At 44.5% G+C, this 23,592-nt stretch overlaps 1 protein-coding gene across 3 annotated transcripts in view; it reads left to right on the forward strand.

Annotated features, from left to right (window-relative positions):
- Window positions 1–23,280, forward strand: part of MLC1 (modulator of VRAC current 1) — a 96,350-nt gene extending 73,070 nt beyond the window's left edge. For 2 of the 3 annotated variants that reach the window (XM_075857206.1, XM_075857205.1), the window contains 4 exons: window positions 15,196–15,252; window positions 16,053–16,175; window positions 20,161–20,328; window positions 22,548–23,280. In XM_075857206.1, coding sequence (XP_075713321.1) covers window positions 15,196–15,252; window positions 16,053–16,175; window positions 20,161–20,328; window positions 22,548–22,622 — 423 coding nt within the window. In that variant the 3' untranslated portion in view covers window positions 22,623–23,280. The remainder of the gene's footprint in view (window positions 1–15,195; window positions 15,253–16,052; window positions 16,176–20,160; window positions 20,329–22,547) is intronic. The other variant, XM_075857207.1, reaches the window with a different exon arrangement.
- The last annotated feature ends 312 nt before the right edge of the window (window positions 23,281–23,592 follow it).

Raw genomic sequence — 23,592 nt, forward strand, 5'->3', positions numbered from 1 at the left:
ATTTAACTGCTGCACCGATCTAGCATGTGGCCAAACCTTCCGCGGGACAATCTCTGACCACACCACCTTAATACCCGGGAAAACGGACCATAACCTGAGTAGATCGTATTTTATATCCCTGATCAATTCCCGAAAAGGACGACTACCCAAATCGTTACCCCCGACATGTAACACCAAGACATCCGGGGCCCTGTCCATCAGCGCAAACCGATGCACGTCTGGCAACACCCGACTCCACAGCATCCCCCTACTCCCCAGCCACCGCACGACTACATCCTCCCGCCGAAAACCCAACTTCCGCCCGTCCGGACGAACATCCACCCGCTCCGCCCCCCAATGAACGTAGGAATGCCCGACGATCCACACCAATCGGCCCGCGGGTCCTGAAAAATAAAACCACTGATTAACAAAACGAGTAAGGATGCAAGCGAAACATGGAGGAGGAGAGAAAAAACTACGAGGGGAGCCGGAGGGAGTGTAGAGAAGGAGGGATTACGACTGGACTATCATATAAACTGAGGGCGCACATACAGCTGGAAGCGGCGGGAATCCCATCGACCTATCTGCTTTACCACTTCCTCACCCAACCCCCATGCCACCGCCTCAGTCGCTGCCCCAATCCGAAAAGAATGGGGAGAAAACAAAGCCTCCTCCAATCCCAACTGCCGCAGACACCTACGAAAAACCCACGTAAACTGATACCGGGACATAAAGGACCCATCCTCATGACACAACAACTGTCCCCTACGCACCGTTGAAACCTCTCTGAACCCCGCAAAGCAGGCGAACGGGCACATCCTGACCCCCTTGGCCACCCCCAACACCACTCTCTTACCCCGACCCCCTTGATCCGTCTTAGACCGCCGGATCCAGAATTCCACACTCCGATCTGTTACCAACACATCTTCCATTCTCAACCCCCCAGGTCTCCTTGTGCTGGGAGCCACCAGCTCCCCGACCCTCAGGGCCCCAAAAAATGCCCACGAGAACGCCAACCTATACAGGGTCACCTCGTAGCTGGAAAAACAAATGTCACACAACACCCCCCACAACTGTTCCAACAACATAAACGACACTGGGCGCCGCCGATCTGGCAACGTCCTCCCTCTCCTGTACCCCCTCAGGGCATGGCCAACCCAAAAACTTTTTGCAACATCCGTGTACCCCCGGACCTTAAAACCAAAAGCCAGGGCTGCCACAAAACGATTTACCTTGGACACTGACCAGCCCGCGATAGAGACTTGCCCCAGAACGCCACCACCCGATCATCATCCGTCACTACACCCTCCAGAACTGCCAACCAACTCTCCCACTCCCGCCACGCCGAATCATAAGCAGCCCAAGTACCCTGAGCAAGCGAAGTCTGAATCAAACCTCCTGCGGCTCGTAACCCAGCCCCCACAACCATTCCGGGCAAGCGATCCCGTCCTCCTCCGCGTCCGGAGCCACCATCCTGAACCGCTCCCACTGCAAGCGAGAAAGAGAATCTGCGATGTCATTTTTGATCCCTGGCACATGAACCGCCACAACCCAAGCGTTCAAAGACAAGCAACGTAAAACCAAGTGCCTCAACAGCCGGACGACCGGGGGGATGACGCTGACACGTTGTTAATAGCCCCCACCACGCCCAAGTTGTCACAATGGAACCGTACCTTGCTGTCCCGAAACCTCTCACTCCAAATTTCCACCGCCACTACTATGGGAAACCGCTCTAGGAATGCCAGGTTCTTCACCAAACCCAACTCCGCCCATTCCTCAGGCCACCGCGCCGCGCGCCACTGACCCCTGCAGTAAGCCCCAAATCCCACGCCCCCTGCAGCATCTGTAAACAGCTCCCAATCCACGCTGTCAACCACCGGGGCCATGGTCAAGGACCTCCCATTATAACGATGCAAAAACTCAAACCAAACTGCCAAATCCACCCTCAGCGCCTGTGTCAGACGAATGAAATGATGAGGGGCTGTCACCCCAGCCGTTGCTCCCGACAGCCGCCTGCTGAAAATCCGGCCCATGGGCATAATCCTGCAAGCAAAGTTAAGCTTACCCAATAATGACTGTAATGCACGTAAAGTGATCTTACGCAAATGCCTAGCCCGGTCCACCTCCGCCCGAAACGCTACCAATTTATCTTCCGGGAGCCGACACTCCATCCTCAAAGAATCAATGGTGATTCCTAAAAAGACCAGACAGGAGCTAGGTCCCTCCGTTTTGTCCTGGGCCAAAGGCACACCGAACCTCTTTGCCACCCACTCCATCGTGCTTAACAACGTAGCACAAACCGAAGACCCGCCCGGACCAACACACAGGAAATCATCCAAGTAATGTATGACCGATGAGACCCCCGCAAACATCGCAAACCACCCACTCCAGGAAAGAACTAAAAGCCTCAAAATAGGCACAGGAAATAGAACACCCCATAGGGAGGCAGCGATCCACAAAATAAGCCCCGTCCCAATAACATCCTAACAGCCGTATGCTCTCAGGATGCACAGGGAGGAGGCGAAAGGCCGACTCAATATCCGTTTTTGCCATTAATGCACCCACACCATAGCGGCGCACCCACGCAACTGCCGCATCAAACGACGTGTAAGCCACCGAGCAAAGTTCCGGAGAAATCCCATCACTAACCGATCGCCCCCTCGGGTAAGATAAATGATGTATGAGCCTAAACTTATTCGGCTCCTTCTTAGGCACCACCCCAAGCGGTGACACCACCAGCTCCGGTAAAGGGCAACTCTCAAACGGACCTGCCATGCGCCCCAACTCCACCTCCTTCCGCAACTTATCCCCTACTACCCCTGGATACTGCAACGCTGAACTCAAACTACGCAAGGTAAACGGCACCTTGTGAGCAGGGGCAGGGATACGGAAACCAACCCGAAAACCATCCAACAACAAACTTGCCCTGGACCTATCAGGGTACCTATTTAGAAAGGGCAACATGTCTTCTCACCTCACCGGTGTCCGGCCCTTGACTAGCGCCCCCAGCCCCTCGTCCTTTTCCCTTCCGAAAACATTTAACCGCTCCGTGAGAGATCCCCCCGCAGGTGGAGCAGCTATGTTTGAACTTACAACCCGATCCGAACTTACACTGGCCCTCATTAAACTGCCAGCAGAACCCGGATTTTCCTCCTGCCACCCCTGCTCCCCCCCCAGAAGGCAATGAGGGGCCGGCCACCCCGGCCCCACCCCCTTGAAAGGACTGGCCAAAACGCACTGGAGCCATGACCCGCAACCATAACCCTATGTCTTTGTTATCCCACCTAATGTCAGGTCTCACTGCCTTCCGCAACTGCTCATCATTGCGCAGCCACGTCTGCCCGCCGTAAACTCGATGAGCCTCTCCGATAACATCCATATAACAGAAGAGGCCGGAACAATGTTCCGGCGTCTTCTGTCCAATTACGCTTGCCAAAATCGCAAACGCCTGCAACCAATTAACAAAAGTTTGGGGAATCAATCGATACCGACGTTTTTCCTCCTTCTCCTTCTTGCTTTCCAACCACTTCCCTTTATCTAAATTTAACTTCTCCAACGGCAACAATGAAAAAATTTCCACATATTCATCCCTCCATATTTTTTCCCTTACTTCCGGTTTCAGATGCGCCCCCAATGGGTCCTCAAAACAAACATAGACCTCGCCCTTCGCCTTATCATCCAACCGCACCTCATCCACTGCCCCATCCTTTTCTGTCTGCACCGACACTGCCACGCCCGATTCCCTAGACACCACCCCAGCTCCACATAGCGTGCTATCCACCACTGCAGGCCCCGACGGCCCCACCCAAGCTGCAACCAGGGACGGGGAACCCATCGCCCCCCCCTCCACATCGCGCCAAAAGGTCACGCACACAACACAACAATTCCTGAATCTCACCCCCACCACCCGTACTTCCTGTAATCCCCCCGCTACACCACGGCAACCCCGTAGGCGAAAGTGAACCCCCACCCCCTACCCCTGGGGACCGAAATACAGCAGGCAATGAAAAAGTAGGAGACAGTGACTCACCGGGTTGCGCAGGTGCTGTGTCCCCACCAGCCGGGGCGAAGGATCCATCCAGACGTCCCTCTTGGTCACCGAACTCACGGTCGTCCACTTCATCCTGCCCAGACGGCCCAGGACAAGCGCCGCACGCATGACATCCCCGACCTTCTGATGGAGCGCTCCGGACCTGCGCCGATGAACTGGGCCTCTCCGCCCGTCTGTTGGGGGCCTCGTCCACCCCGCGGCCCGCAGGTAGCTGTCCCCCTGCCCGCCGTGTCACCACCGACCATGGCACATGCCTGGAATTGGTTGCATCATCCTGGGTACAGGTGGGCCGCCCGACTGGAGCATCGCCAGCACGGCCCACCGCAAGTCCTGGGTCCCGTCGTCTGGAGGCAGAGAGAGGTCCCAGTTGCACAGGCGCCTGCCCTACCACCTCCGCTGAGCCAGGCCGGCTTCCAGGATTCCTCTCAGATCGGGCCGTCCTGCTCACGGCAGCCGAGCGAGGGGCCCGGCCTACCGACCATGGCACACGCCTGGAATTGGTTGCATCATCCTGGGTACAGGTGGGCCGCCCGACTGGAGCATCGCCAGCACGGCCCACCGCAAGTCCTGGGTCCCGTCGTCTGGAGGCAGAGAGAGGTCCCAGTTGCACGGGCGCCTGCCCTACCACCTCCGCTGAGCCAGGCCGGCTTGCAGGATTCCTCTCAGATCGGGCCGTCATGCTCACGGCAGCCGAGCGAGGGGCCCGGCCTGGAGGGTCCCTCGTGGGGCTCCTTACCCTGTGCCTGGCTCGTGGCATCACTTCCGGGCTCAACCTCTCCGGAGGCCTTGTGCGACGTGACCGCCGCCAGGGAGGAGAGGACGGCACCGCCCGCGCCCCAGATCCAAACACAGCCGCGTCCTCCGTACTCGCCCCTGAACCAGGGGGCTCCCCATCTTCCTCTCCTCGTCCGCTCACCGCCGAGCTCGGAGCCCCAGACAGCGGGCCGGAAAGCCCCAGCCCCTCCGCTAGCCAGGCCATTCCTCGTTCTGCTACTGCCGCCCGGAGCTGGGTAAGTAGTGCATCCATTGTAAAGTCCTGGACAAGCTTCCCGTGCTGCTACAAGCTTCCCTGTGCTGTTACTAAAGATGGCGACGCCTTCCCCTCTCCTACCCTTAAGTAAACTGACCTCGCCCCCCTCACATACGCCCCCTCCTAACCACACCCCTAACTCCTTAACTCCTTCCCTTCCTAACATCCCTGATCATGGTGGCCTCCCCCTATGGCATTCTGCCGGGTCCAGCCTGTACTTTACAACTTTTCTACAAGTTCAACATACTGTGAAGTCTGTATGCATAGTGTTTAGAATCTTCTATACTTGGATGGCATGAACAAATCCCTTAATTTCTTAGCATTGTTTGAGTAGCGGCCATAAATCTTCCACAGTTTGGTAATGTGATGGTGCATTCTTTTTTTATGTAAATGCCTAACACATATATTTACTTTAGATGTCTAGTGCACATGAATCACTATTTAATTCACTGGTTATTTCAGATTTCCTTTTTTTTATCTTTAGAACTCAATTATAAAGTATCATGTATCTCCATTAAAATGGGGGGAAAGCATCTTCTGGTAGTTTCAGATATAAGTCCATTACGTGTTAGAGACCAAGTATTAAAACAGAGATCACATGGGCAAACTCTTTTATACAGTCGTGATTTATAACCATACATTTTAAGTTTGAACGCGATTTATTCTAACAGAGAAATCTGACTTCGCAGTGTACTCCTATAGTCAGCGCGTAAGAAATAATTAGGATTTAAAGGTGGTCATACACTTAGATAGCTGTTGGTCGAACGCTTGTACAGCCGAAAGCTATTTTTCCCGATTCCCCTATAAAATAGGAAGAGGGGAATAAGTCGCTACCAGAGGTTTGCCTCATGCGGCAATAAAAGATCGGGCATATTGATGTCCAACATGCCCGCTCCTTCTATCCCCTGACATCTGCCGACAGGGAGAGTTGGGACACCAACATACACATTAGATAGTTGGCTGGTCTTGCCTACTCTCATCTAATGTGTTTGGACACCTTTTAGTATTTTATCATTGTTGTCCTTACTCCCCAAATAACATTTACCTAGGGTTTGAGTCTAAGATCTCATGGAGATAAATAAGACCTCGAGAGTCTCTTTTCAGTTTAGGCTTACCAGTCAGACTATGAATTTGCCACTATGAGCTCCTTTTCCTGTCAATACCTTTCTAGAAAATGACCAAGCCAGCAGGGTCCATGTGAAGAAAAAAAAATGAGCTTCTCACTTAATCCTCCTCTAAGATCTTGGATTCTGCAAAACCTTGGTCAGTGTAATGTTCATCATGGGAATCCTTGGTAATTCCACCCAAAACGGAATTTTTGGTCAGGATTTAGTAACTATAATTAAGAAAATTTGATTTGTTTAATTAAAGTTATTTAGCTGAATACAGACAGATGTGATTATGACTTATGCTTTCAAAAAAAAAAATCAAAAAAAAAAAAAAAAAAAAAAGCAGTCTTTTTTTTATGCTGATGGTGTTTTGAATCCACACGCGGGGAGTTTTTAAAAAAAAAAAAAAAAAACTGGTGCACCATACCAGAAGTTCTCCAGTATCTCTCCTTCTTGTGTGCTTTAGATTCATTACAAGCCCTGTTGATGGCTAAAAACATTGCCAGGTCAAACCTGGTGTTTTCTGCCACATTTTGAAAGTTGAAAAAGTAGCAGAAAAGTGCTATAAATGAGTCACACTACAGGAATATGAAACCCCTTTTATTATTATTTATTATTACCTCTACCAAGTCATTATCTATATTTAGAAAAAAAATCACTCAAACAAATACCTCCTTTCTAGGCTTCCCTAAAATGCTTTGTAAAATTATATGTGCAAGGTGCAAGTGATGTACCCTTAGTAGAAAATACTAAATATTCTAAACCCCCCCCCCCCCTAATAAAAATGACTGAAGCCACAATCATGTGGAACACCATGTGAGATATATTATTGATGTACCATGCTTAGTATTGCAAGCGAGCTTAAAAATAGGATATTGTTACAATTTTACAACTTTTACTGTATTGATACATTTTTGTTAATTTAACGGTCACTTATTTTTTTTTTATTTTTTATTTTTCTTATCCCTGGTATAAGAATATTGGTGAGATAATCATTCTAAACATATGTTAATATAGTGTAATTTCTTAATATAGTGTACATCACTTAACCTCTGCACAGACCGACCAATTGTAGCCATTGCAGGTGTTTCAAATACCCTGCACTAGCTCTGCCCGCCTCATTCCGGTTAGGAACGGTGAGCAGAGCTGGTGCATACCCACTGTGAACCATACTGACCGTTTTTGAGGCCTGTGTTGCTCCTGCATCCTTCTGTCATCATCGTCATCATCAACTGTGCTGCTGCTGTTTTGTTTTTTAGCAGCAGCACTGTGATCTGTCCCTAACAAAAAGACGAGCATGGAAGCAGCACTTACGAAAAAAAGTGAAGTTTATTCACCCAACAAATGCAACGTTTCACTTCCTCAATGGAAGCATTTTCATGATCTGTCCCTAAATTTCCCTGTCCCCCACCCTTCTCCCCGTAGCGTTCCCGGATTAGCGTCCGTTAGTGAGGGACGTTCAGTTTGGTTTTTACTGAAGTTTTACATAGGTATAGCTTTTTATAGTTTCTCTAAATTTACTGTAGTATATTTTTTATACTACAGTAAGGGATAGTTTTTTTGTGTCGAAGTCAGAACTTTTTTTGCAGTTTCATATTGCCATATCATTTTGAATTTTTTTTTAACTGACGTTTATTCAGTACTTTTTAGTCAAATTTTTTTTATTATGTACATCTATACATGTATAAAAGAACACACACACAACCCCCTGTGTAAAAATAAATTGAGTATTACACGTTTTGAAGCACTTCACACCCCCCTAATAAATATGTCCCAATCATCCCAAAGGGTCTACTCCGCAGAGGAGGCATACGCCATCCTGGCCTCTCACACTGATTCGGCCAGCGAGGGAGAAGAGGAATTTGCCCCATACATCTTGTCGTCGTCCTCTTCCTCATCATCCGGTGATGAGGAATCCCCGCAAAGGCGCCCCAGAACATGAGCTGAGGAAACCCCCCAAATTACTGAACTCATGTGAAACCCAGCCTCCGTAAATTATCAGCCTCAGATACCTGATTTTATGGGCAACTCGGGAATTAATTTTGAGACTAAAGGTTTCACAGAAATAGATTTTTTTTTGTTTTTGTTTTTTTTGTTTTTTAGAGAGGAATTTGTGATTTTAATGATGGCCCAGACCAGTTTATACGCCCAGGAATTTATTGCACAGAACCCCACATCTTCAAATGCTAGACCCCTCAGGTGGACACCCGTAGATGCAGCAGATATGAGGACATTTTGGGGCTTGGTGCTGTATATGGGTCTAGTGAAGAAACCAAATATTAGGCAGCACTGGAGTACAGATGTTTTGTACAACACCCCAATTTACTGCATGGCCATGAACCGGACTCGCTTTGAAGCGATTTCAATGTTTTTTGCATTATAATGATAATGCACAGTGCCTGCCCCATGATGACCCCACATATGACCACCTATTTAAAATCAGGCCAGTCATTGATCACTTTAGCACCAAATTTCAAGAAGTGTACACCCCCGTAAAGAACATTGCAGTAGATTAGTCCCTTGTGCATTTTAAGGGGAGACTAAAATTCCGCCAATACCTGCCAAGTAAGAGGGCAAGGTATGGGATAAAAATGTACAAGCTGTGCGAGAGTAGCTCAGGGTACACCCACAGGTTATGGGTTTAAGAAGGGAAGGACTCCAGGATTGAACCTCCAGCATGCCCCTTAGTCCTGGGAGTTAGTGGGAAAATAGTGTAGGATAACTTCTACACCAGCATCCCATTATTTAAATGCCTCTCCACCAGAAATACTGCAGCATGCGGCACCGTGCGCAAAAACCAGAGAGGCTTCCCTAAAACCCTTCTTGGCCAAAGTCTCAGAAGGGGTGAGAGCAGGGCACTATGCAGAGAGAATGTGTTTGTCAAGTACAAGCGGGATGTCCTTCTCTTGACCACAATACATAGAAATGGCAGCACCCCTGTCCCTGTACGAGGTACCAGTACAGTGACCCCCCAAGCGAGATTGCATCCTGGGATATAATAAATACATGGGAGAGGTTGATCTTTCCGTTCATGTGCTGAAGATAGTGCAATGCGGAAGATAAGGGCGTGGTACAAAAAAGTGGCCGTGCACATTGTACAGATGGCATTGTATAACGCTTACGTGCTATCCTGATGTGCAGGCTGGACAGGGACATTTCTTCAGTTTCAAGAGGTAGTTATCAAGAAGGCACTTCTATTTGGAAACCAGGAAGGAGAGCGACCAATCACATCTGCTGGAAGCGAGGGTGCCCGTATTGTACCAGGGCAGCACTTTCCCATCGATGTTCCTCACCTGCAAAGAAGGGAAGGACCCAAAAAAGGTGGGGTGTGTGTTCCAAAAGGGGGATAAGAAGGGACGCCACTTATCAGTGTGACACCTGCCCAGAAAACCTGGACTGTGCATAAAGGAGTGTTTCAAAGTGCACCACACATCTATGAATTATTCATTTTATTATTCATCTAACCCTTTTTTATACCACCTTATTATACCCTGATGCACGCCGCACAGCTTACATATGCCCCCACAATTACAAATTTAAATACTAGCAAAATCCCCCCCCCCAAATAATACTGCTTATTTTTAACTCTAGCTGGAGATTCCCTAGGGGTGTACTTTCTAAAATGGGGTACTTTTAGGGGGCTTCCACTGTTTGGTTTTCAGGGGCCATGTCGAATTGGCAAAGCCACCGAGGGACCAAATCTAGCAAAATTTGCATGCCTAAAAATGCTCCTTCCATTCTGAGGCGTACCGTGTGCCCAAATAACTGTTTAGGACCACATATGGGGTATTCACGTACTCAGGAGAAATTGATTCAGAAATTTTGGGGTGGTTTTTCTCCTTTTAGACCTTGTGAAAATGGAAAAAACACTAAAACTACATTTTATGGGAAAAAAAATGTAGGTTTTCACTTTCACGGCATATATGCAATTCTGCTAAAAAGCCTGTGGGGTCAAAATGCTCACTATACCCCTAGATAATTTCCAGAAGGTGTAGTTTCCAAAATGGGGTCACTTTTAGGGGGTTTCCATTGTTTTGGTCCTTCAGGGGCTTTGCAAATGCGACATGGCCTCTGCAAACCTCTCCTGCTAAATTTGAGCTCCAAAAGCCAAATGGCACTCTTTCCCTTCTGAGCCCTGGCGCTCTTTCCCTTCTGAGCCCTGCCCTGTGTCCAAACAGCCATTTAGGACCACATGTGGGGTGTTTTTTTACCCTGGAGAAGTTGCTTTACAAATGTTATGGTGCTTTTCCTCCTTTATTCCTTGTAAAAATGAAAACATTGTATGTTTTATTGGAAAAAATGTAGATTTTCATTTTTACAGCTTAATTCAAAGAAATTTAGCAAAAAAGCTGTGCGGTCAAAATGCTGACTACACCCCTATATTAATTCCTTGGGGGGTGTAGTTTCCAAAATGTTTGTTTTTTTTGGGCTGGTTTCCACTATTTTTGCACCACAAGACCTCTTCAAACCTGACGTGGTGCCTAAAATATCTAATAAAAACGAGGCCCCAAAATCCACTAGGTGCTCCTTTTGCTTCTGTGTCCTGTGCTTCAGTACATTGCCACATGTGGGATATTTCTAAAAACTGCAGAATCTGGGCAATAAATATTGAGTTGCATTTCCCAGGTTAAACCTTCTGTGTTACAGAAAAAAATGTATTACAAATGAATTTTGGCAAAAAAAATAAAATTTGTAAATTTCCCCTCTACTTTGCTTTCATTCCTGTGAAACGCCTAAAGTGTTAAACTTTCTGAATGCGGTTTTGAATACTTTGAGGGGTGCAGTTTTTAAAATGGGGTTTTATTTATGGGGTCTATCTAATATATAAGGCCCTCAAAGCAACTTCAGAACTGAACTGGTCCATGAAAAAATAGCCCTTTGAAATTTTCTTGAAAATGTGAGAAATTACTGCTGAAGTTCTAAGCCTTGTAACGTCCTAGAAAAATAAAAGGATGTTCAAAAAAAACGATGCAAACATAAAGTAGACATATGGGAAATATAAACTAGTAACTATTTTGTGTGGTCTTACTGTCTGTTTTACAAGCAAATAGCATTTTTCTAAATTGAAAATGTAATTTTTTTTTTCACATTTTCTCTACATTTTGGATTTTTTCACAAATAAATACTGAATTGATCGATCATATTTTTTTCACTAGTATAATAAAGTACAATGTTACTTTCTTGATCCGGCAGCACTCCGTGTTTCAAGGGTGGGTGAGTAGGCTTCCACGCCAATGTATAAAAAATGGGAACTCAGCACTCCAAGGTATTATGCAATAAGTGATATTTTATTTCACATATAGCGAAAACTAGTAATCCAAAAATAGGTTTAACGTTTTGGTCTATACATTCGATCTTCTTCAGACACTGATTACGTCCGTGGATATGCGTCACTGTTAGGTAATGGCGTCATTACTAGTTTTCGCTATATATGAAATAAAATATCACTTATTGCATAATACCTTGGAGTTCTGAGTTCCCATTTTTTATAAAGTACAATGTGTGACGAGAAAACTGTCTCGATCGCTTGAATAAGTAAAAGCATTCCAAAGTTATTACCACATGTGACACATGTCAGATTTGGAAAAAAAATAGGCTGTGTCCAAGAGGTTAAACTTTACTAAGTATTGTAAGGAAGGGAAGCATGGAGAGCAGGTATTTGAGTGATATTTGACTGTACGATTATTTTGGCGACTTGGATCGAACATTGCACTCGGCTATCCCCATTGTTTGTATCACATGTGAGCCACTCCTATTCTCGATTTAAAAAACAAAACAGAAATATTGCAGTTTTCATACTGACCACTGAGCCCTCGCAACAGGCTGACGCTTTCTGTTTTCTGTTTGGTTAGTACACATGGCAATTTCAGACCACTAGGTGTTGCTACAATTCAATAAAATAGAAGCATGTTCTGAATGGCACCGATGTCAAATTTTCAGTAGAGTAAAGAAGTAGTACTTCAACAACTTATATCTGTGTGTGCTTATTGTTTGAGTCATCTGTGAGGCTTGTTGCACTGCAGGAATTTCAACACAAACTGCTGTCTATGGCAGTGAACTCCGCAGTTAATATAGCCTTCAGTACAAACGTTGTGCCAAAAAACATTGACAGCATGCCATGCTCACACATTAAGGATTCTGCCAGAAACCGCTAACGTTTATACCCCATTCCTACCCAGGAAGACATCCGCATGGAAAAATGATTGCGCTGAAGCATGTTCATTATTGCCCTTTGTTTCCCATGCAAAAGAGCTACTGGTTATCTCCATTGAATTACAATGGGGCTAATCAGCGTGCAAATCTGTGGCAGAAATGTGAGTTTTCTAAAAGAAAATGCATGGCGTATTTGCTTACAGCAAATCTGTATCGTGTGAACATTGCTCTTTTCCCACGTTTCTGGTAACGGTTACACAAGAACTTTAAATTTCCTCCAGTTTTTCTACTATACATAGGTGCAAAATTTGGCACGGATTTATCTCTTGATATACAGTATTTTAATACAAAACTCAAATCAGTCCCCCCCCCCCCTTTCTGAATGGAGTGGCTGGGCGCAAGCTGCTCCTGTCAAACCTCTAGCTACTGTCTTGCAACTGGGGGGACGGGGACGAGGACCGATGTAACATATATCACCGATCCAGTGGATAGGTGAAAAATGCTTTCGTCTGGAGTACTCCTTTAATACAGCCATTTGGGGTAGGTTTTGTTCACATCGGGGTTGGTGTTTCCGTAAAGATTCCGTACAAAATATCAGCATTATTTCTTTTTTTCAGAAAGCCAGACAGAACTGATTTTAAAGTCAACGTGTTTCTGTCAGGAGCTCTTGGTGTCTGTCATGCGACGGACCTGGCACTTCCAGTTTTCTTCGTTATTCTGCTCCTATGACAGAGCAGAACAACGGAAATCCTGAACGCAGATGTGACCGAAGCCTAAAATGATAAAATTTTATCTGTAGCCTTCACTATGCGGAACTTACTGTTTACATGCAAATTTCATCCATTTGAATGCAGAGTGAAAGTACAGTAACTTGCATTGTAATGTATTTGAAGATTTTCTGCACTAAAATTCCAAGATAAATACGCCATTTAGCCTAAAGCTTTACTCTATGTAGGCACCCCTTATCACCATCTTGAGTAACAAGCCATTTTTGCCTTAATGGCCTAAATTTATTATTTTTATCTCCGGATTATAAAGTTCATAACTCTAGTTATATGCCGACATAGTACTTTGAGGCCTTGTTTTGTGCGAGACAAGTTGTCCTGCTTTCTTCAGATGCCATTTTGTGGTACATACATTTCAGCTATTAATTTATATCATGGGGTAAATATTGGGAAATGGGCCCTGGGCTGTTTGCCCATATATGGTGTGGCCCTCGATCGTGTCACAGGAATTCCCTGTGACTCGATCCAAAGGGCATCTCCCCTTCTCATTTTCCTCTGAGTGCTGCGGTCAGCTTTCATCGCAGCATTCAGGGGAATAACAGCGGAGATGAGGGGTTTCTCTTATCTCCGCCGTTACAGCTGGACTGTGGCTGTGTTACAGCCATGGCCCCGCTCCTGACAGAAAGGGTATGTTCACACGGCAACGCCAAATACGTCTGAAATTACGAAGCTGTTTTCAGGAGAAAACAGCTCCTAAATTTCAGACGTTATTACAAGTGCACGCGTTTTCCGTGGCGTCTTTTACGGGCGTAATTGGAGCTGTTCTTCATTGGAGTCAATGAAAAACTGCTCCAATTATGTCCCAAGAAGTGTCCTGCACTACTTTGACGCGGCCATAATTTTATGCGCCGTCTTTTGACAGCGGCGCGTAAACTGACAGCTCGTCTGCACAGAACATCGTAAGACCCATTGCAAGCAATGGGCAGATGTTTGCCGACTTATTGGAGCCGTCTTTTCAGGCGTAATTCGAGGCGTAAAACGTCTCCATTACACCTGAAAAGGGGTCGTGTGCACATACCCTTAGTGCGCGCGCGGTCAGCCTGAGGTGATGCGGCCGGCGCTGCACTAATGAGCAGAGGGGCAGCACTGAAGTCAGAACGTGGGGGGTGTTTTGCAGTGTGTCCGCCATGTTCTGCCTAAAGTGCCGCCGCTCATTAGTACAGCGCTGGCCGCAGCACATCATCCTGACAGCACGCACATGTCAGGACTCAGGAGCGGGGCAATGGCTTTATCACACAGCGACAGCCCCGCTCTCATACATTCATGTGTTACTATACTTAGCTGTCCAGCCGCACAGCTTAGTATCGAAATACGTCGAATAGCGGTATCGAACCGTTTGGGGATGCACAGTATCGAAACTGTATCGAAGTTTCGATTCATCGTGCATCCCTAGTTCTGACAGGAGTGTAGCTAAAGCCTCATAGGCCCTGGTGCATGAATTCAGCTTGGGGGCCCCCGTACCCCTCCCCAACACCACCAGACCCCTGCACACACTTATGCCCAGCCACCTTGTCCGACAGACACCACGGATGCCCCCACACAGTATAATGCCTCCCATAGCTGACCACTACAGTATAATGCTCCCTCAGCGGGCACCACATCAGCCTCCCTAGTATAATGTCCCCATATGTGCCTTATAGAAAAATAATAACCGAATTACTTGCCTATCCTCGTTTCCAGGACCGGCACTTCATCGTGCCTGCCTGCACCGAGCTGCTCACGGCACAGTGAATGTTGCAACCCCCTATAGCTGCGCCACTTGGTTCCTAACTGCCCTAAGAATCCATTAATACCCGGAGGATTTTTTTCCTGTTTCTGCTATGTAAATCAAGACCATAATAAAAGTTTATTACAAAAGCTTTCTTCTACTTTCCATGTATAATCCCCCCAATATGGAGGAAAAGGAGAATCTACACTGGTAATTGAGTTAGTACTATTTTTGTCTGTGTGGTGTGCTAGATGTAATCATTCGGAATGGCATTGGAATAATTTATACTAAAATATAATGCTTGTGGCAAATGTCATCAAAATTATAATAAATATATATTATGTTTGTGCAAAACATTAACTTGACGTGTTCACTTTCAGTGTTTTCCCAGCGCTATTACAAGTCATGTTGCAGCGGAGTATCCAAGTAAATGTTTGGTAAGAGTAACAGATGTCAAAATATCAACGTTTGGTCTCCTGACCATTACTTCAGTATCCTGAGATAAATTCTTGCCCAACCATATACTGTACTTCTGAAAAAGCTACAATAATGGCTGCTGCGGGGAGGTACATTTAAAAGGCCATAATCTCCCCCACATTTCTTTTTAGTATATTTGAAAGAACTAAGCTTAGTGTAGTAAAAAATGTTTAAAAATTGTTTACTTTTATAGTAATTTGTTCTATTAGGTTTTGTTTCATTCCTGTAGACAATACTCCGTTAGAAATGTCCCTAGATGTGTCCTTCCTAAACTTAACTCTAAACCGGACTTATCAAGTGGTGTATGGCATGATATGTCAGACAAACATAAATAAAAAAATTATCCCTTTTGCGGATGCCATCCGTCGCCCATAGACTCCCAAAAGAAAGTATAGGTTTAACGAAGACATTTCTTTACTGGATGGGTGCCTCTGACGAATGCGATCAGTCGCCCATACACTTTCATGTTAAAATAAAAAGTAACTGTCACACTGTGGTCATGTCAAACAGTCTTGTTCGCCTGACTGCTATTTCTCCCAAATCCATGATAAGCATGCACATTCGGCTGAGTGTTTATTTCCAAGGAGAGAGAAGTTGCTAATCTCCCATGTAAACAAAGGGAGAGGGATCGGGCATGTTGGATTTCTCCCCCCCCCCCGGACATCTGCCATCTGCCATCTGAGGCTCCCATACACTTTAGGTCGTTGGTTGCTCTAAATGCCAGCTTCACTCTGTTTTACTCTTCTGTGGTTTCCAATAGGTGGAAGTTCTGATTGCTACTAGCAGTATTACATCGCCAGTATTATTTACTACATCTGCCTACCTATCTGTGAATGTTGTGAGGACAATTGATTTTTTTAAAACCTACCCACCTGCCGTTAATGTAAGTTTGTTTTATCTATCTCTCATCTATCCCATAACTGTAAAACCACTGACCGGTGAAGTTAATAAGATTGATTATGTTGTTACAATGGCACCTGTCAAGGGGTGCGAATTGTTAGGGAGCAAGTGAACAGTTATTTGAAATTGATGTGTTGGTAGTATGGAAAAATGGGCAAGGGTAAGGATTTGAGTGGCCAAATTGTGATGGCTAGTCAAATGGGTCAAAGCATCTCCAAAATGACAGGTCTTGTGGGGTTTTTCCTATATGCAGTAGTACCTACCAAAAGTGATCCAAGGAAGGACAACCGGTGAACTGTCAATAGTCATGTATGCCCAAGAATCATTGATGCGTGTGGGGGAGAAGGCTAGCCCTTCTGGTCTGATCACACAGAAGAACTACTGTAGCACAAATTGCTGAAAAGTTAATGCTGGCTATGATAGAGTTGTCGAACACACAGTGCATGGCAACTTGCTGCGTTTGGGGCTTAGTAGTTGTGGACCAGTGAGTGCCAATGCTGACCCCTTTTGAAAGTGCCTACCATGGGCATGTGGGCATTACAGCTTTTTTTTGGTAGTACACTATTAGGCAGCTGGCAGCCATAATATTAAAACAAGCTGACTAATATATTGCGGGTCCTCCTTGTGCCGCCAAAACAGTTCTGACCTGTCGAGGCATAGACTCCACAATTCCTTTATTTTTATTTATTTTTTAGGTGTTTTGTCATGTTCCTAGAACCATGAACAATCTTTGCAGTGTGGCTGGGCACATTTTCCTGCTGAAAGAGGCCACTACCATTAGGAAATACCAACGCCATGAAGGGTTGTACTTGGTCTGCAACAATGTTTTTTAGGTAGGTAGTACGTGTCAAAGTAACATTCACATGAATGGCAGGACTTGGGGTTTACCAGCAGAGCATTGATCAGAGCTTCACATCGCTCTGCTTGCCGTTTTGCCATAGTGCACCCTGGTACCATCTCTTCCCCATCCCCAGGTAAGCGATGCACATGCGCCCAGCCGCATGATGTAAAAAAACGTGATTTATCAGATTAGGCCACCTTGTTCTGTGGTCCAGTTGTGATGCTCACATGCCCACTGTAGGCGATTTTGGCGGTAGACGGGTAAGCATGGGCACTCTGAGCGATCTGTTTCTACGCAGCCTAAAATGCAGCAAGCTAGGATTCACGGTGTTCTGACACCTTTCTCTCATAGCCAGTATTAATTTTTTTTTGTTATTTGTGCTACAGTAGCTCTTCCGTGGGATTGGATCAGACTGGTTAGCCTTCGCTCCTCAGGTGCATCAATGAGCTTTGGGCATCTGTGACTTTGTCGCTGGTTCACCAGTTCTCCTTTCTTAGCCCAGTTTTGGTAGGTACTAACTGCTGCATACCAGGAACACTTCACACTAAACGACTGGGTCAAAGCATCTTCAAGACATCACAATTTGGCACTTGTCAAAGCCTGTCAGATCTTTATGCTTGCTCATATTTCCAGCTTCCAACACCAACTTAAAGAGACTCTGTCACCACATTATAAGTGCCTTATCTCCTACATAAGGAGATGGGCGCTATAATGTAGGTGACAGCAGTGCTTTTTATTTAGAAAAACGATCTATTTTCACCACGTTAGGAGCGATTTTAGCTTTATGCTAATTACTTTCTTAATGCCCAAGTGGGCGTGTTTTTACTTTGGTCAGCGTCATACACTCCTCTGTACAATGCCCACTTGGTCTAATCAGCATCATGCACTTCTCTCCATTCATTTAGTCAGCGCATAGTGACACTGCGTTGTTCGCTATGTGCTGCCTTATACTAACATTAATGTTACTGAAGTGTTTAGACAGTGACTAGACATTCCTTCCAGCCAGGACGGGATGTCTATTCACAATCCCTGCACTTCGTTGGTACTTACAGCAGAGCAAAGCGTAATCTCGCTGTAACCTGTCATTTACAGCGAGATTACGCTTGCTCTGCTGTAAGTACCAAACAAACGTTAAAGAAGTGCAGGGATTGTGAATAGACATCCCATCCTGGCTGGAAGGAATGTCTACTCACTGTCTAAACACTTCAGTAACGCTAATATGTCAGTATAAGACAGCACATAGTGAACAACACAGTGTCACTATGCGCTGACTAAATGAATGGAGAGAAGTGCATGACGTTGATTGGTCAGCGTCATACACTCCTCTGTACAACGCTCACTTGGGCATTAAGAAATTAATTAGCATAAAGCTAAAATCGCTCCTAACGTGGTGAAAATAGATAATTTTTCTAAATAAAAGCACTGCTGTCACCTACATTATAGCGCCCATCTCCTTATGTAGGAGATAGGGCACTTATAATGTGGTTACAGAGCCTCTTTAACCCCTTAATGACCAGCCTATTTTAGACGTTAATGACCAAGCCATTTTTTTTACGTTTTTCCATCGTCTCATTCAAAGAGCTATACACGTTTTTATTTTTGCGTCGACACAGCTGTATAAGGTCTTGTTTTTTGCAGGACAAGTTGTCATTTTTAATAGCACCATTTTTGGGTACATAGAATTAATTTAACTTTTATCAACTTTTTTTTGGAGGGGAATAGAAAAAAAAACAGCAATTTCGACACACTTTTTTGCGTCCTAAATTTACGCCGTTTACCGTGTGGTATAAATAACTAACTTTATTCAGCGGGTTGTTGCGATTGCAACGATACCAAATTTGTATCGTTTTTGTATGTTTTACTACTTTTACACAGTGAAAACACTTTTTTTTTTCAAAATTATTTGTTTTTGTGTCTCCATATTTGAAGAGCTGTAACGTTTTTATTTTTTCGCCGATTCAATTGTAGGAGGACTTTTTTTTTGCGGGGCGACTTGTAGTTTTTATTGGTACCATTTTGGAGTAGATGCGACTTTTTGATCACTTTTTATCAAATTTTTTTTTAAGGCTGGATTCAAAGAAAACAGCAATTTTTGCATGTTTTTTTATTTTATTTTTTACGATGTTCACCGTGCGGGTTGAATGATGTAATAAGATTATAGTTGGGGTCGTTACGGACACGGCAATATCAAATATGTGTAACTTTTTTACTTTATTTTGTTCGTTAATAATAAAGCAGTTTGTAAGGGGGGGAAAAGTGAGTTTTTAATATTTTTTTTATTTTTTTTTTTCCACTTTTTTTTAAACTTTTTTACTAGTCCCACTAGGGGACTTCACTATGCGATGATCCGATCGCATTTATAATACACTGCAATACTTCTGTATTGCAGTGTATTATGCCTGTCCGTGTAAAACGGACAGACATCTGCTAGGTCATGCCTGAGGCATGACCTAGCAGGCATTCACCACAGGCAGACCTGGGGGCCTTTATTAGGCCCCCGGCTGCACTCGGAGACACAGACACTCTGCGATCTCATCGCCGGGTGTCAGTGGGATGAGAGGAAGCTCCCTCCCTCTCTCCAAAACCACTCAGATGCGGTGCACGCTATTGTGCACCGCATCTGAGGGGTTAAATGGGTGAGATCGATACTAATATCGATCTCACCCGGTCGAGAAGGGACGCCCTCAGCTACCTCTGGCAGCTGAGAGCAGGGAGATTTGACAGCTCCCTGTTCTGTTTACTTATTCCGATGCAGCGACGTAAAAAGTCTATTGCATTGGAATAAGGCCCATTAGTGACCGGCCCATAGTGTTTCTACGTCGGTCACTAACGGGTTAAAGAACTGACTGTTGACATTGCAACAAGATAATCAATGTTATTCACTTCACCTGTCAGTAGTTTTAATGTTATGGCTGAACGAAAACCTGCACGCACACTTTAATCCATAAATAAGCGTTACATGCTTTGAACTAGCTTGTCATAAAACATTTTTTACATGTTGACATAATTGTAGTTAGCTGATTATTTTTTTTCCTTGTTATGATTTAAATCATGTTATTACAGTAAATTGTGTGTTTATTTTTATTTTATTTCTAATTAGTGACTTGTAGAATTTTTTTTCTCCCAGCATTTTCACGAGGTTTTGCTCTTACTCCTGATGCTGATTCTGCTAGTACAAGCTGTCCTCACGAATGTCACCATCATCCAGTGTGTACATTACAAATCACAAATAAGATTACAGGATTCATTGTGGAATGTGTCACACTTGGACAAGTCTGATTACAGGTGTAATGAAGTAAGTGTCAGATGAAGTAAAGAGAAAATATACATTGTGCTTTTCAAATGCTTCCATCAAAACAAAATGTAGGCGTGCATATGGCGTATTCTGTTGAAAAAATCAAAACATTCTTGTGAAATTGGTTTTTCTTTCTTGAATTACGTATCATCCCTTTCTGTATTTTCAATGTCTATTAGGTAACTCCTATGAACACATGACTACAGTTTCTTTTATATTGCTAATCGGTATGAAACTGACCTAAAACGTTTAATTTGCAGAACACCTTTTAAGACCAGTTTGGTTATCTTTTAACATTCAGAAACTATATGGCAGAGACTATGCTTTTTTGTCTCCTATGCTCTGATCTTTGGGACGGCTACCGCAGAGGAAGACATTGAGGGAAATTTATCAACCTTTCTACGCTAGTTTCCTGGCATAGAAAAGTCTCTGCACTTTTGTAAAATGGGGCGTGGCTTAGCATGCCAACACTTATCATAAATGCTGGAAAAAAAGGTAGAAATTACAGCGCTAATCAGCTGGCATAGGTTTCACTCTGGGTCGTAGCAAAGTAGAGGCCTGTACCGGGCCTTGTGCCTTTTATATCCCCATTCCCGCTTCCGATCACACTGCACCCCCATCAAACAAAAAATATATATGCTCTTAAAGAGGCTCTGTCACCAGATTTTGCAACCCCTATCTGCTATTGCAGCAGATAGGCGCTGCAATGTAGATTACAGTAACGTTTTTATTTTTAAAAAACGAGCATTTTTGGCCAAGTTATGGCCATTTTTGCAAATGAGGCTTGCAAAAGTACAACTGGGCATGTTGAAAAGTAAAAGTACAACTGGGCGTGTATTATGTGCGTACATCGGGGCGTGTTTACTACTTTTACTAGCTGGGCGTTCTGATGAGAAGTATCATCCACTTCTCTTCAGAACGCCCAGCTTCTGGCAGTGCAGATCTGTGACGTCACTCACAGGTCCTGCATCGTGTCGGCCACATCGGCACCAGAGGCTACAGTTGATTCTGCAGCAGCATCAGCGTTTGCAGGTAAGTAGCTACATCGATTTACCTGCAAACGCCGATGCTGCTGCAGAATCATCTGTAGCCTCTGGTGCCGATGTGTCCTCGCTCGTCTGACACGATGCAGGACCTGTGAGTGACGACACAGCGTGATCTCTCGAGAACACGGCTGTGTCTGCACTGCCAGAAGCTGGGCGTTCTGAAGAGAAGTGGATGATACTTCTATACACAACGCCCAGCTAGTAAAAGTAGTAAACACGCCCCGATGTACGCACATAATACACGCCCAGTTGTACTTTTACTTTTCAACACGCCCAGTTGTACTTTTGCAAGCCTCATTTGCATAAATACAAAAATGGTCGTTTTTAAAAAATAAAAACGTTACTGTAATCTACATTGCAGCGCCTATCTGCTGCAATAGCAGATAGGGGTTGCAAAATCTGGTGACAGAGCCTCTTTAAGGCTACTCCCCTTTGGGTCCCCATAGCATGCCATGGCTCATACAACGTACTGATGCCAGGTAGGGTCTGGTTGTTGTGTATGACACGGCACTCAGGACGTTAAGTGCTGCGTTGCATATAAGACACTGCACCTCTTAATAAATCTGTCACATCTTACTCCATCAGAGTAGAAAGGCAAGTCTGGCGTATAAAACGCAAGTCTTAGCAAATCTGGCCTATTTATTTATTTTTCATTATTATTTTTATTTTATTTTTTTCAAACCGTCAGCTCTATGGGCAGTATTGGCCCATAGTTTTCAATGTTAACCTCTCCTAATGGGGCATACAAAAATGGAGTGTACGAGTGAGCTGAATAATTAATGGGAGAAAAAAAAGTAGGAACTTGTATATGCAAGAGGGGAGAAACTAATCTCTCCTCCCATCCTTGACAGCAGAGACAAACTGGGCTGATGATTCAGGAGACTCCAATGGCTAGAGAAAAGGTTGATTATTAATATGCATTTTTGAGGGTATAGCATGACAGACCATATTCAATGTCAACGCTGTCTTGTTCCACTGAACAATGGAAGTTGCCATGCCCGAAACTCAAATCTTGCATTGCAAAAGACATCCAAATTTCTGGCATATGTGCAGTGAATTCCCTACTTTCCATCTCACACCTGGTAGATTATTTTATGATCGTCACATTTTATTTGTTTTTTGAAAAAGCCAATGCTTGAATGAGTTTTTTTTTGTTTTTTTTCTCCTTTGCAGGTTTCCAGCAATTCCCTGAGAGACTTAGACAAAGAAAAGGCATGGAAAGCTGTTATGGTACAAATGAGCCAATAGCCTTGTTTTTCCCCCATGCTTCTGAGCATTTACCTTGCCGCCAGATTGTACTTCACTGACTTGATATCCAGCTGACCATACTTTCTGTACAATGAGACCCAGTTTGACTCTATGTACAGTAGTTTGTTTAGACTCTTTCTAATGTGAAATTTTGAAACAAAAATTATTTCCTGTATGTAATTCTGTAGGCAACTATCAACCCAAAATTTTATGTATAAAACTCCTGTTTCTTGACAAATCTAAAATTTGCAAAGTAAGAAAAATGGTTTTCCAACTCATCTCTATCTGTCAGTGGTTCGGTGCACAGACCCCCCTCTGGTATAGCGTGTAGCAGTAGTAGAAGAAAGGAAGTCTGGTCCAGCGATCCACCTGACTGTATAAATGCTGTTGTTAAATGATCATTTCACAAAACATATGATTTAAGAACGCAATTGGCGTTTAAAACGCGTAAGCATGTTATGCGATTTCACTTTACTATGCCGGGTGTTTTATGAAATGATCACTGAATAAAAGCCTTTATAGTGTCCAGTGAATCTCTGAACCGGACTTCCTTTCTTCTACAAGTCTAAAATTACCTACAATAAACGACATGATCAATACATGATTTTATTGTCTTCTGTGAATTTTAAATGCAATAAAATAATATTCTAAAATGTAATTGCAGCTGTATTTGTTGTAGATCCCACATTTTGTAAGACTGTACAGCTCCTTAGTATAATGCCGTACAGGCTCCCTCAGACTCTGTTTGAAGATGTTTTCCCATAGAAGCATTGCTTCTACGAGGGAATATCTCCATACATACAGAGTCTGATGGAGCATGCCACAAATTTTGTTTTTCTGTTGTATTTGTACAGAATCAGACAGTCAAAGCCTCTGTGTGCCTCAAATTGAAATCTGAGGCTTACGGAAGTACAGTAGAGGGCTCATGAACCTCTATGGAAGACTGATTATCGCTCTGTATAAAAACTGA

This window comes from Rhinoderma darwinii, chromosome 3, assembly GCF_050947455.1.
Source record: "Rhinoderma darwinii isolate aRhiDar2 chromosome 3, aRhiDar2.hap1, whole genome shotgun sequence".
In the NCBI taxonomy this organism is placed as follows: Eukaryota; Metazoa; Chordata; class Amphibia; order Anura; family Rhinodermatidae; genus Rhinoderma; species Rhinoderma darwinii.